The sequence below is a fragment of the Andrographis paniculata genome, unplaced genomic scaffold (assembly GCF_009805555.1).
Source record: "Andrographis paniculata isolate CXL003 unplaced genomic scaffold, ASM980555v1 Contig66END, whole genome shotgun sequence".
NCBI lineage: Eukaryota > Viridiplantae > Streptophyta > Magnoliopsida > Lamiales > Acanthaceae > Andrographis > Andrographis paniculata.
In genome coordinates this window covers 3801806-3815137 of record NW_026137602.1, presented here as the reverse complement: position 1 = coordinate 3815137, position 13332 = coordinate 3801806, and the positions used below count along the sequence as shown (strand labels likewise).

The 13332-nt window shown below is 33.7% G+C and overlaps 3 protein-coding genes across 6 annotated transcripts; all 3 read left to right on the top strand.

Annotated features, from left to right (window-relative positions):
- The first annotated feature begins 4319 nt into the window (after positions 1-4319).
- On the top strand, positions 4320-7834 carry LOC127262881 (E3 ubiquitin-protein ligase KEG-like). Its single transcript, XM_051291735.1, has 5 exons — positions 4320-4499; positions 5396-5775; positions 5864-5955; positions 6055-6528; positions 6652-7834. Exons 2-5 carry the CDS (start codon positions 5404-5406, stop codon positions 7583-7585), a joined length of 1872 nt encoding a protein of 623 aa, XP_051147692.1. The 5' UTR covers positions 4320-4499; positions 5396-5403; the 3' UTR covers positions 7586-7834.
- On the top strand, positions 7467-9558 carry LOC127262885 (uncharacterized). 4 transcript variants are annotated; one of them, XM_051291741.1, is made up of 5 exons: positions 7502-7610; positions 8062-8121; positions 8218-8363; positions 8646-9153; positions 9231-9558. In XM_051291741.1, exons 1-5 carry the CDS (start codon positions 7603-7605, stop codon positions 9418-9420), a joined length of 912 nt encoding a protein of 303 aa, XP_051147698.1. In that variant the 5' UTR covers positions 7502-7602; the 3' UTR covers positions 9421-9558. The 4 variants fall into 4 exon arrangements, with proteins under 4 accessions (XP_051147700.1, XP_051147698.1, XP_051147697.1 ...); XM_051291740.1 differs by lacking the exon at positions 7502-7610 and adding an exon at positions 7813-7977 and having other exon boundaries at positions 8084-8121; XM_051291742.1 differs by lacking the exon at positions 7502-7610 and adding an exon at positions 7830-7977 and having other exon boundaries at positions 9231-9557.
- Positions 9559-9961: 403 nt separating this feature from the next.
- LOC127262886 (uncharacterized) lies at positions 9962-13047 on the top strand. Its single transcript, XM_051291744.1, has 5 exons — positions 9962-10404; positions 10962-11091; positions 11964-12184; positions 12442-12615; positions 12758-13047. Exons 1-5 carry the CDS (start codon positions 10201-10203, stop codon positions 12842-12844), a joined length of 816 nt encoding a protein of 271 aa, XP_051147701.1. The 5' UTR covers positions 9962-10200; the 3' UTR covers positions 12845-13047.
- The last annotated feature ends 285 nt before the right edge of the window (positions 13048-13332 follow it).

Here is a 13332-nt window from a genome sequence, read left to right as displayed (position 1 = left end):
AGAAAATTGATACTTTATTATGAGACGGACAAAAATAGAAAAATTGATAGATTGTTAAGGGACGGAGTGAGTATTATTTTTTCTTAATTCTTGTATCAAGTTCAAATAGATTAAATACGACGGATGAAAAAAATATTTATTATTATTATTTATTATAAATTATACTTCATCCGTCTCATAAGTAAATATCAATTTATTTTTTGCAAGTAGTTTTAGAAATATTAGTATTATATTGAGATATAATATGAAAAAAGTAAAAATGGCTAAAATAATCTTATTAGTACGTGTGATATAAATATAATGACATTTGTGTAACATATTGTAAGTTGTAAGAGTATATGTAATGTTAAATAAGTAGTACAATTACTAAAAAAAGAAATGAATATTTAATTATGGAACAGACTAAAATAAAAAAATAAATACTTCGTTACGAGACGAAGAGTATTAAAAAAATTATTAAAAATATAAAATTCTTAAAAAAATCTCAAAGAAACGTGGCAAAGACTCTCTACCTTTTCCTTTTAAAACCAACAGTCATTTTTTTTTTTTTTTCTTTTTATCGGTAATTAACTTTTCGTTTAAAAAGAAAAAAATAATTAGATGCTTTAATTGATGGGATTTAGATATTATTAAAAGGAGCGAACATTAATTATGCAACTTGGTGGGTGTAAGAAAAGACAGACTTGAGGTTTAGAATTTTAGATAAATACATATTTTATTTTGAGTGGGATTTTGTGTCGGAATTATTATATCCTTTCCTCATATTTATTTATTTTTTTTAACAAAAAAAAATCTAAAAAATACGTATCACACAACAATAATTTGCCCACTTATAGTAATTATTTATTTATTTATTTTTGCAATATTTATATTAATATTTAGATAAATACATAGAATAAAATAAGAGTCAAGCCCGTTTATTTCATATGTTTGATAATTTAATTGCGATTTGGTATTTTAAAATAATAAAAAATAAAAACAATATAGTATAATATAACATAAATAGATATTATATTCAATATTAAAATTGATAATTAAATAATTCCTCCCTTCTAATTTAAAATACTTCGTCCGTTCCGGTGCAAGGTTATTGTTTACTTTTTGCAAATAGATTTTTGAATATTAGTATTATAATGGATTCAGTGAAAAAGACGAAAATACTCCTATTAGTATTGTGTAATATAAAAGTAATAGCATTTATGTAATATAGTGTAAGTTTGAAGGATATTTATTATGTTAGGTAGGTAGTACAATTACTAAATTATGAAATGACAACCTTATTTTGAGACAGACGAAAATAGAAAATGACAACCTTTCAATGAAACGAAAGGAATATATATTTTTTTTTATATTTTCATTCATTATATTCTAAAGAATCTTTTATGTAGATAAAATATATATATATATATATAAAGCGGACTACATCATATCCTTTTATGCTAAGTCAAATAATGAATAAATTTTTTACATATGTACAAAATTTATAACATAACGGCTTCGTTTTAAAAAAAATTTAAATGAATTGATTATTTTGTACGTGGTATGAGTTATTGTATCAATAATATTAAATATATTATTTTGAATTAAATATTTTAATTTTTTGTAATGAATATTTGATTGATTTATTTATTTTTTTAAAAAAAAAATCGCTGAAAAATAAGTATTTGATAAACAAAGCCAACACCATTTTGTCTATGTTTTTTTCTATTATAATTATAAGTTTTGTTTTTCTAAAGAATATTTGAGGTTTTATTGTTTGAAAAATATAAAAATATTTATTTTATATTTTAAAATATTCTATAAAAAATAATAAATATTTTTATTGAAAATAGTAGGTATTGAGAATAATAATACAAAGCTAACACATCAATAGTTTTTATAATAAAATTTACAAAGTAAAATTAAGTTGATTATATTTAAATTGTGTGTTATATTTCCAAAAGTAACATATTTATTACAATTCTTTTTTTCTTGAATGGAATCAAATTGCTCTTTAGCTAGCTTTTTTTTTTTTTTTTCTTAATACTTTATGGGATATTTTTAAATATTTTGGCTTTATGTCCCATAGTCACATCTGGGTAAATTTAAATCAATATCCATTAATTGGGTATTAATCTCAATAATATATCTTTGGAATGGAGAAAAGTTACAAATAATAATATACTTTTTATTCAATAAAATTAAAATTATTTATGAAATAAACTTAATTTTTAAATGGGCCTTTATTGGGCCAATGAAAAATAACGTCGGCTGGGTCCAAATAATTGGTTGATTTTACTGAAAATAAAACTAATGAAATATATAAAGCATACTTGACTTTGATAATATTTATTAAATTTATAACATAATATATATATAATTAAAATAATTTTTAAATGTTTATTTAAATATTTTAAAAATATATTTTAATAAAATATATATTTATTGAGATCATATAAAAGTAAAACAAATTTAAATGAATCAAATATTTGGAAAATTTATGGAAAATATAATGTCATTTTAATCCTCGTTAATCAAATATACTCCGATTTGTTATTTTATTTTTTGAAATTGAAATTAATATTATTATTGTCTCAATATTTCTAAAATATAAAATAGTTAATAATATTTTAACTCATACCCTACATGCCTTATCCACTGAGTGGCCATGCCCATGGCCTTTCTTTTTGGCATGCAAGTCATTTTTTTATTTTACGCCAACTTAGTTTTTCTCAAGTAAGTCGGAGACAAAAATTATTTTATTTTGAAAATAAAGGGTTTGTTTGTTCAATTATTTATTCTCCGAGACGCGAATTTTGAATATATATATATATGTTTTATTCTATTACAAAAGTCAATATTCAATATAAAATATTATTTTTTTATATTATCGACATAACTTTTAATATCTCACGTAAAAATTAAAATAAAATTAATCCAAAACACTAAACAAATAAGGGTAAATTATATAATACCATATTATTTTAGTAAAAATGCACAAAATAAACTAAATGAATACCCTGCAAATTAAGCCCGATGGAAAAATCAGATGATCTAAGGTCAAGTCCAACCTCTACACCACCATACAGTCCCTTAAGGAGCTTTATTGAATTTCATTGTTGCATATGCTAGGAGGTGCACACAATTTGAAAAATTTTAAATATGTATAATATTTGATATTTGAATCAAAATATAATAAGTATTTTAAAATTTGTGAATCTTATTTAAATAGAAAATTTAAGTTAATTGAGAATATTAACAATATTTACAAATAATTCGAGCATTATTGAATGTGACTATAAATACAATAAAAATAATTAAAATATTTACAAATATTTGAAATTGAAACTAACCAATTTGAATCGAATAATACATGGGTGGTTTGTTTTATAAAAACAAATCAACATTTTTCGCCAAAAAAATAATATAGTTTTTTTGTTTTAATTCAAAATATATTTTTTTAATAATTTTGTTTTTCTTTCAAAAATATTTATTTTTTATTTAGTAAAATAATCATATACTAAAACAAAAAGTATCAAAATCTACTACATACTTTTAATAATTTAATTTATTAATTTACTTCTTATTTATTAATTTACTCTACAACTAAAAGTACATTCAAACGATTGAAAAAATATTATACATTTATTATTTTTATATTAGTTATACAATTTATTATTTCAAATCATTTTACAAAATAAAGCAGTTAAAATATAAATTTAAGAATATATAAATATATTTAATTTAATCAAATTTGATTAACACAAAATTATATAAAATCAAAATAAAGCTGAAGGAATACCAAATATACAATGTTTATACTCCTTTCGTTCCAAAAGTAAATATTCATTTGCTTTTTTTCACGTAGTTTTAGGAATATTGATATTATATTGGGATATAGTAGGAATAAAATAGAAATGACTAAAATAACCTCGTTAGTAAGTGTGATACAATGGTAATGACATTTGTATAATATATTGTAAGTTGTAAGGATATTTGTAATGTTAAATAGACAGTGAGACGGATGAAGTATTTATTTATATTCTAATCAAATTTAATATAATCGAAAATTCAATTTGAAAATAAGTATGTTTATTTACACAAAATTTCTCAAATTTTACTATTTAAACTTTATGTTTCCAAAACAAATACTTAATTTTTTTCTCACAAAATATCTTATCAAACATTATTTTAATTTTAGTATCAAATCAAAATCAAATTTTCCCAATCTCAACCAAAACAACCACTCTGGCCACCCTAGATGATGTTATAATACAGTATTGTTATTATTATTATTATTATTTTTTAGATGTGACGCTATAAATCAGAAAATTTCAGTAGTAAACCACTTTGGGGAAATTATTATTGAGTGGTCACTCCTCCGCTGGGGAGGCGAACTTCACTTGACGGCCACGCCTCCACGACTGCGACCTTCTGCTTCAGCATCGTCCTTGTATCTATCTCTCTGCCCCTAGCTGGCTAGCTGTGCCTTGTTATCCCTTCTCTCCTCTACCCTGCTGGTATGTCGTTTTGTGCTTTTTTTTTTTGTTCTGGAATAGTTTTTGTGGTGTTTGCAATTACTTGATTAATTATTGTTGTTGTACGATGCAAGCTTCAGATTCAGCGATTGTTAGTTTGAAATTGATTTGGATTTGGAAATACTTGCACGCGTCGAGTTGCTTATGTTTGCGTCAACTTGGTGATTTTAGTTGAAGAAAAGTTCATGTAATTTGATGGTGTTTTTCTGCGTGAAATTGAAATTAAGCATCGACTTGCTATAGCGATGGCGGTTAGGTTTTAGATTTGTAATTTATCTCCTGATTTTTTTTTTTTAATTTTTTTTTCATAATTTTGTATTGGAATAAGGAAACTAGTAAGAGTTTAAGGTCCTTGAGATTTGGCAATGATTTTGCTTTGTCTAAATTTCTTTCCTATTATCTGTTTTTAGGCTATGACTCCTACACTGTTTTCATCTCCTTATAGGAAAATATTTCAGAATTCAGAGGATAGCGATTTTGAGGATTAAGAAATGTTTTCTTGAACTCTTTTAATTAAAAAAAAAAAGAAGAAAAAAGGTTCGACTTATTTCCTTTATCTATATCATGTTCTTGGAATGAGAGAAGAAATCAAGTATAAGGTTGGTTCTTGAGGAACATTTTTCTTTCTAATTCGTAATGAAAATAATGTTCTAACTTATTTCAGTATTACATATGGATTGTTATGGATCATCCGATCATGTGCTACTTGAAAGCTGTAGAGACTTTTTTTATGTTTGTGTATTTGCAATGAACAATCTATACTAATTGCTTGGTCACTTTTCTGTTTCACGAGTGAGGAATCTCTATTTGGGCATATACCCAAAAAGGAAAAAAATAAAAATAAATTGTTAAACTTGTTTGATAATTTAAATCTCCAGAGAACAGCATGGCAGAGCAGATTGAGACTTCCTCACCTGAAATTCCTTTTGATTATGAGCTGTATGAAGGAGATCCTGACCAATTAATAACTGTTGATGCCTCTCCTGCCCTTCCGAATTGGTACATAGATCCTGCATCTCTGAAGCTCAAATACAGAATTGGTCATGGACTCTTTGGTGATGTTTGGGTAGCCACACATCATCAGTCAGCCTCCGACTTTGATGAGTATCATGAAGTTGCTGTCAAGATGCTGCATCCAACAGCAGAGGATCGCATAAATGAGTTTCTTCATAAGTTCGAAGAATTATGGAAAAAATTGAAGTCACAACAATTGCAAGGTGTTTGTTGGTTGCATGGTATCTCTGTAATATCTGGCCAGGTTAATCTTTGGATTATGTACCAATTAAATTTGTGTTCTATAATTTTCACAATGAAAATATTAAGTTGGCACCTTGCCTTTCCTATAGATCTCCATTGTTATGAGATATTATGAGGGTTCGGTAGGTGATCGAATAGGGCGTCTGCAAGGAGGAAAGCTTCAACTAGCTGATGTACTAAGGTAATGGGCATCATAATCATAATAATAATATTACTTTTATGTGTAAACTTCAAAGTTTCAAGATGCTTACTAATGAACCCGAAATGAAAACCCTTTCAGGTACGGCATTGAGCTAGCAAAAGGAATCCAATTTCTTCACCAAATCGGTCACCTGATACTGAACCTCAAGCCAACTAATTTCCTTCTTGATGAAAATGATCATGCTATCCTTGGAGACTTTGGGATTCCATACTTGCTTCTTGGGGTTCCATGGCGCGATTTGGATTTGGCAAGTAGGTCTGGAACCCCCAACTACATTGCACCCGAACAATGGCAACCTAGAACAAGAGGTCCAATATCCTACGAGACCGATTCCTGGGGTTTTGCTTGCAGCATGATTGAATTGCTGACCGGAACCCCACCCTGGTTTGCAAAATCTGCTGACGAGATACATCACTTGGTTGTTATATGTAAAGAAAAGCCACAAGTACCAAGTGGTCTTCCTCCTGCTTTAGAACATGTTCTCAAGGGCTGCTTTGAGTATGATTTTCGCAACCGACCACTGATGTCAGACATTTTACAAGCATTTGAAAGGTTCATTTTCTCTAGAGCAACTCTTGTTTTGTGGCTGCTACTATATTTCCCTTTCAATGATCATATAACATAGTTATCTAATCTCATTTCTTTTTTGTCTCAAACTAAATCCCGAACTTGCAGCTCAAGGAATGCTCTTGACAGTGACGGGTCATGGAGAGGTGAGGGGGGCAGTATCTATCCCGATAAATTGCATTGCAGCGGCTATAGCAAATGGTTTCTCTTGAAAGATCATCTTCAAGTTGGTGATACAGCTCGACCAAGAAAGGGTCTAAACACCTTTAAACCTCAATGGCTAGCTGAAACTGAAGGAGTTGTGGTTGGACTGGAGAAGGATAGTGATCGGGATGGTTTTGCTGTCGTCCAAATCCCCGGCATGCACAATCAGCTCAGAGTAAACATTTCTGCGCTACAGAGGGTCACTGCTGGTTTCGCAATGGGGGATTGGGTTCGCTCGACTAAAGAAAATAGCAACCATTCGACTCTCGGAATTCTTCACTCCATACAACGTGATGGAAGCGTTGCTGTTGGTTTTTTAGGGCTGGAAACTCTCTGGAAGGGACATTCCTCCGAGCTTAAAGTTGTGGAACCGTTTCTGGTCGGGCATTTTGTGAGGTTGAAGGCTAATATCACGACCCCCCAATTTCCGTGGCCCCATAAAAGAGGAGGGTCTTGGGCCAGTGGGAGAATCTCACAAATTCTTCCCAATGGATGTCTTGAAGTTACATTCCCGGGAAGATTTGTTCTTGGAGATGAACCCAAATGCTTCTTGGCTAATCCCGAGGAAGTTGACCGGGTGTCTTTTGATACATGCCCTAGCATTGTTGAGAAGTACCAACACGCCGAGGATTTTCACTGGGCAGTGCGGCCACTAGTAATCACACTCGGAATATTTACAGCCACAAAGCTCGGCATCTTTGTTGGGAGAAACATAGGTGCCCGACTCCGAAAAAAGACTACTCAGAAGCAGACTGATGGAACCAACCAAGATGGCCAAAACAACTCGGTGTGGCTACCGCCTAACGTTGCAAATATTCTCTTCAAAGAAGGCCCGTAGACACCAAATTCTCGGCTATGCACAGGTTCATCTTTCTCACGAAATATCTCATTCCTCTATGGGTTATAACACGTGGTAAATTATGACAGCATGCTATTTGACGACTATATAACTCTACTTTACGATCTTTCTGAATGCTATCTTGCTGCTGATGCTTCTAGTGTATAAAAATGTATTTAGCTGGTCCGATTGTATAGCGAACATACTGCAAACCTTTACTCCGATTAATGAATGGGTTATTTCTTCGAATGACTGTTTTATGGCGTCGGGTTTTGTCGATTCGAGTATTTAATAGCTTGCATAGAATGATAAGTACGGTATATATGCAACTTGTAAGCTCAATTAGCAGGGAGGCCCTTGGACTACAGATCCCGGGACCCCCCAGGCCCCAAGTAAGCTCCTCTTTATAACTTCTTCAGTTGATTAAAGATTCAGTTTCGTCCAAGAGTCTAATTTCTTTCCTTCAACCATAACAGCTCCTCCCTTCACAATTCTCAGGAAAGAAGAATGAGGAGAGCTGCATCTCAACCGCTGCTGTAAACACATCGAAAATCTATCCGATCCCTCGATTATGAAACGCCCATCCTTTCAGCTAGATAGATAGCGTGATTTGGTTTGTTTTTGTTTTGCAGGAGACATGTTCAAGAAGCCATCGACGACGAGGATGAAGAGGATGGACTGGATTCGAGAATCAGCGGCCGAGCATTCATAGATATTGAGTCCATTGCAAAGCAAGTCTCCTGTATCTCACTCCACCGACGAGATCCCAGAAGACCAAGTAAAAAACTGTTCCTCCTTTCTTAAAAAATTAATTTTCGACAAAGGGATTATCTGTTCTTGGTGCACGAATCTTGAGTTTCATCTACTTTTCAGATTTTAGACTTTAAGTTTTGTCATATCGGCAATACTAACAATTTGTATTTCATTCATCGAGCGTGATTCTTGTGGGCTCCAAGCAATCCCGACTCCCCGACGAATCCTACCGATTTCATGGATTCGATTGGGAGTTGGGTTGTTATGGAGTCTGCAAGAATCACCCTTCTTCTACCTGTACAATCAGGAGGAAAATATGGGTCATGGAAGCAGGGGCAGAGAGCAGGAGCAGCAAGGCTCAAGAAACAGCTGAAATCGAGATGGGCAATTCAGAAACTCATCGACGAACAGCTCGGACAATTCCAGGCTCATTACAGCCGGGCAATGGCCCCGACGAGGATGGCCGATGTGGCCCAAATTCTAATGCCCAAGTGGATTCCACCCCATGAACTGGCGGCCGTGTCTTGGCTCGGAGACTGGCGGCCGTCCACCGTACTCGAACTCCTCCGCTCGTTGTTCCACTTTCTGTGGGACCCTGTCGGGATCGAACTCACCCTCTCCCAGCTGATCAACGATATCCGAATCGAAGAAGCCGTGATCGACGAGGAGATGACTGAGATCCAGTCCAATTGTATCCTTAACCTGCCGTTCGGTCCTCGGAAAAGCGACGACGTTGTCGTCGCCCCCCCTCTCGCCCAGGTCATGTCCGAGTACAAGAAAATACACGGCGTCATCGTTAAAGCCCAAAACCTTAGGTTAGTTCATCGATTGACTGGCGCTCCCTGAGCTTTTAGTAATCGATCTTAACGTCGTCTGTTAATGAATGGCGCAGGATGAAGGCGCTGGAGTTGGCGGTGAGGAAGGTGCTGAGCCAGACGGATGCCGCTGAATTCCTTGTTGCATTGGTCGGAATTCAAGACGCCGTTCACGAGTTTTCGATGAAGTGTAAAGCCCGGTCGGGTACCGTCTTGATCAAGGACCCGGGATTACAGAGCCCTCGCAAGACGGAGTATAGAAGTTAGCCCGGCTATAGTATTGTTGTTGTTGAAGATGTTTAGAAGAATGTACTGTAATAACACTCTAAAGCACAGCACAATTCAATTGGCAATGAAATTTGGCTCTTTCCAAGGATAGTTAATTAATAGCATTGTCCTGACAATACATCAAATAGTCACCATTTTTCTGGTGTGTTTTGGGTAAACGTCTCGGCCGAATCTAATAGTCGAATTATTTTTCGGTTGAATTTAATAGTCTACCGACACGGTGAAGATGCGAATAATTTAAATATACGGTATATGCCAATATAATTTAGTTATACGGTATTTTAGGATGAAGTAATTTTATTTATATTAATTTTTAAACCAAATTTGCCATCCAAATGAACCTTTATAGTCCGACAATAGCGACTCTTGAAAAACGATTTTAAGCACTTAAGCAGTGAATTGCACGCAATTGTATAGTTGGGAAACTGAACGCCACGCGCCTTGTAAGTCGCGTGAGCAACGAGTGAATATACCAATCGCCGCCCATTCTTCACCGCTATAAATACCCTAACCTCTTACACCGCAATCCAAAGCTGTTCTCCCCAAGAAAGCAAACGAAGAACTAGATGCGTTGGGGGAAGATTGGGGTCTCGAATTAACCCTAGAATCTCTAATTACCCGCTTTTATTTTTATATTTATTTATTTGTTTATTGTTGGTTTGAATTTCACGAGCGAAGTGCAATCGGAGGTGTAAGTTAGGGTTTTAGTTGAATCGGTTAATTTGGTTTTCGTTTTGTTTTGTTTTGTAAATCATTATCATGTCTGCAATTCTCTGCGGCAAGAGGTCGTTCTTTGAGGAAATCGACCCATCGGCGTCATCGCCTGCATCTGCATCGCCGCCGGCGCTAAAGAGGCTTCGGTGCTCATCATCTACGTCGCCGGTCAGGTTTACCTACTCGCCGCCTGTTCAAACGAGTCCGATTGCTCATCTCAGGGGATTGTTTCCTGATCTTGATGTTCAGGTGAATTCTAAACATTTTATTTAGAAATTTTCGAGCAGGGTTTAGGGATTTTCTGTGGACTAGGGTTTGTTAGATCCGATTAAAGCGTAGGTAATTTCGCCTTATTTCGCCTAAGGGTTTTAGGATAAGAACTTTTGGCCTTAATTATGGACAAACTTCCGTTATCCATTGCTTCGAAACAATGTATCTTACAGATGAACTCCCGTATCTTGTTTGATTGGAAATGCCTATTTAATTGTTTAAATGCAGTACTGTTTGTTTCTGGTATTTTCTAATAACAACCTTATGTTCTAATTGACTTAGTTTATACATTGAGGGGTTTCCATATACGCCAAATTCTTTGATGGATAGTGATGCCAGTTTGAATCCTTATACAGACGAATCTCCCCGATTTTCGATAGATGAGTAGTTGAATAGATACAGATTTAGAACATTAATGATTGTAATTTTAACTCCAGGTGATTAGTTATTTACTCATGTTGTAGTTAAACATTTATATCTCTTACTGTTTCTTTGTAAGATCTTATCCACTTATTGATCCCACCATTATTTTCCAGCTTCTAGAGAAAGCTATGGAAGAATCTGGCCATGATCTTGATTTGGCAATTCAAAACCTCAACAAACTTCATATCGGATATTCTAATGACAATGTGGGCCCCACTGAAGGAAACGTAACCGTCAATCAAGGTTTGTCTTTTTATTTATGATCAAAGCAAGGGCACGTGGCAATATACTTCGGTTTCCACGTTTGGTTTCAAGCTTTGCATGTTATTCTATCTTTATGTTATAACACATTTGTAAATGGCAAGCTGGCGAACGTAATGGCGCAGCCTTTGCGCCATGGTAAGTGGCACTAGGTTCGATCTTAATTAGGATTAATTTGGGCTTACATTGTTTTTAAAATCAAATTCGATCGTAATTAGGATTAATTCGGGCTTACATTGTTTTTAAAATGAAATAAGGTTATGGAAAGTTTTAATTTTATATTTCTTGTTAAGTTTCTTGACATCATAGCAGCTGCCTTCCTGTTTTTTCATATCTTCTTTTTGTTGCCTCTGACTTTTCCTTACATGTCTCCCCCATATCGGTCTTCAACCAGGTAAGGCAGCCTGCAAATGCTGTTTCAGTGTTTAATAGATATGCCTTTTTTTTTTTTAATCAGCTGATTTTGTTTCCACTGATCTATATTAGATATCCGTATGAAACTCTCCAATTGACATCCAAATAAACAAATCTGAACTGGGAACTTTATTATGCTTTAGTCGGAGATGTTACCGATTTGCTTGTGTAAAAGTAACTATATAAGTAGAAGGGTGCTGGGAATCATAACATGGATGATATGATTAATTGGAGATCTAGAAAACAACTTTTTTTTTCTTTTCTTTATCCTATTTATGTGTTCGGCTGCACACAAAGTAATTTGGTTTATTGTGAAGTGACAGCAGATGTCTCAAACACTGTTTCTGTTAGTAACGAATCCTTTACAGGTTTCAGGTTGAGTTTTTGTTTTGACATTATAGCAAATGCACTGTGATGTGATGATGCCACTTCACTTGCAGGTGAAACACCTCCTAATGAGGGGGCAATGCCTATGCAAGAGCCTCACGTCCAGAACAACTTGCCGGAAGATGGCGCAGAATGGGTGAACTTATTCGTGAATGAGATGATGAGTGCCACCACCATTGATGATGCAAGATGCCGAGCAGCTAATTTCTTGGAGAGCCTCGAGAGAACCATAAGTTCTCGGGCTAGTGCTGAGGCAGCGCAAAATTTCCACAAGGTAAGGATCTGTAATTCTGCTTCTTATATTATCTCAAACCTAATAAAAGTTGTAGATCGAATCTTGGACTATATATCGAAATAGAAGATTAGGTAGTTGTCCAAGACATAATATATTTAAGCATATGCTGATGAAATTTGTGCTATTGAAATCTTTTGTCCGAAAATAGAACATTGTAATGCTTTTCGCACTACGCCCACAAATCGATTTGTTTCCATGGTGAATAATGAAGTAGCAATTTATTTTTTTCATTATAGGAAAATCTGATGCTGAAAGAACAAATTGAGGCGCTTCTCCGGGAGAATTCCATTCTTAAACGCGCAGTTGCCATCCAGCACGAACGCCAAAAGGAGTATGACGAGAAAGACAAAGAGGTCCAGCAACTGAAGCAGGTGGTGGCTCAGTACCAGGAGCAACTGCGAACTCTCGAGGTTAGTACACAAACTTAGACAGAGTTTTTGAAATTTTTTAGAAATAATAAGAAGTCAAGTTACTTCTACGAATTGCTCGGTATCATGCTTTGCTAAATTATTCTGTTAAAATAATGGCTTCATCAACGGAACGTTCCTGCAGGTGAACAACTACGCATTGATGATGCATTTGCGCCAGGCGCAACAGAACAATTCGATCCCTGGACGATTCAATCCGGATGTCTTCTAATAGCAAGTATGTAATTTGTTGTTTGGCAAAATGTTCCATACTACTATATATATATATATATATATAAAATATATGTACGGTGTAAGAAACATGCTCATGTCATTTGGTTTGGGGCTGAGTTCGAACGAAGTTCACATTTGAGACGTTTATGCATACAAAGGAATTATTGCTTGCTTCTATTTCTGACCTGGGATGGCTTTTTATGCTTTTGCATCTTCCATTTATTTTTTAAAGTGATTTTTAAGTTTTTATATTTTGGTCGTTTGGGTTTGAATTTTGACCATAAAATTTTAAATTGTAAATTGTAATAGTTGTATGGTACAATAATAGGTGTTAATGTGTTTTCACAAACAAAACAAAACTAAAAATATATGATAGTCATAAATCGCATGCGTTGCAATATTTGGTTGGTTTTGATTAGATTTCAGTATATATTATTTATTTATAATATGCAAGAGAAAAATAATAAAATTGATATAATTAGTGGA

What these genes read in the sequence shown, in the direction of transcription:
- LOC127262881 (XM_051291735.1), top strand. Translation starts at nt 5,404, where the DNA reads ATGGCAGAGCAGATTGAGACTTCCTCACCTGAAATTCCTTTTGATTAT. An exon ending in TCTCTGTAATATCTGGCCAG is followed by an intron (nt 5,776 to 5,863) that starts GTTAATCTTTGG and finishes CCTTTCCTATAG; the next exon opens with ATCTCCATTGTTATGAGATA. An exon ending in ATTTTACAAGCATTTGAAAG is followed by an intron (nt 6,529 to 6,651) that starts GTTCATTTTCTC and finishes CCGAACTTGCAG; the next exon opens with CTCAAGGAATGCTCTTGACA.
- LOC127262886 (XM_051291744.1), top strand. Translation starts at nt 10,201, where the DNA reads ATGTCTGCAATTCTCTGCGGCAAGAGGTCGTTCTTTGAGGAAATCGAC. An exon ending in TTCCTGATCTTGATGTTCAG is followed by an intron (nt 10,405 to 10,961) that starts GTGAATTCTAAA and finishes ATTATTTTCCAG; the next exon opens with CTTCTAGAGAAAGCTATGGA. An exon ending in AAACGTAACCGTCAATCAAG is followed by an intron (nt 11,092 to 11,963) that starts GTTTGTCTTTTT and finishes CTTCACTTGCAG; the next exon opens with GTGAAACACCTCCTAATGAG.
- LOC127262885 (XM_051291740.1), top strand. Translation starts at nt 7,813, where the DNA reads ATGAATGGGTTATTTCTTCGAATGACTGTTTTATGGCGTCGGGTTTTG. An exon ending in ACGAGATCCCAGAAGACCAA is followed by an intron (nt 8,364 to 8,645) that starts GTAAAAAACTGT and finishes CTGTACAATCAG; the next exon opens with GAGGAAAATATGGGTCATGG. An exon ending in GTTAAAGCCCAAAACCTTAG is followed by an intron (nt 9,154 to 9,230) that starts GTTAGTTCATCG and finishes TGAATGGCGCAG; the next exon opens with GATGAAGGCGCTGGAGTTGG.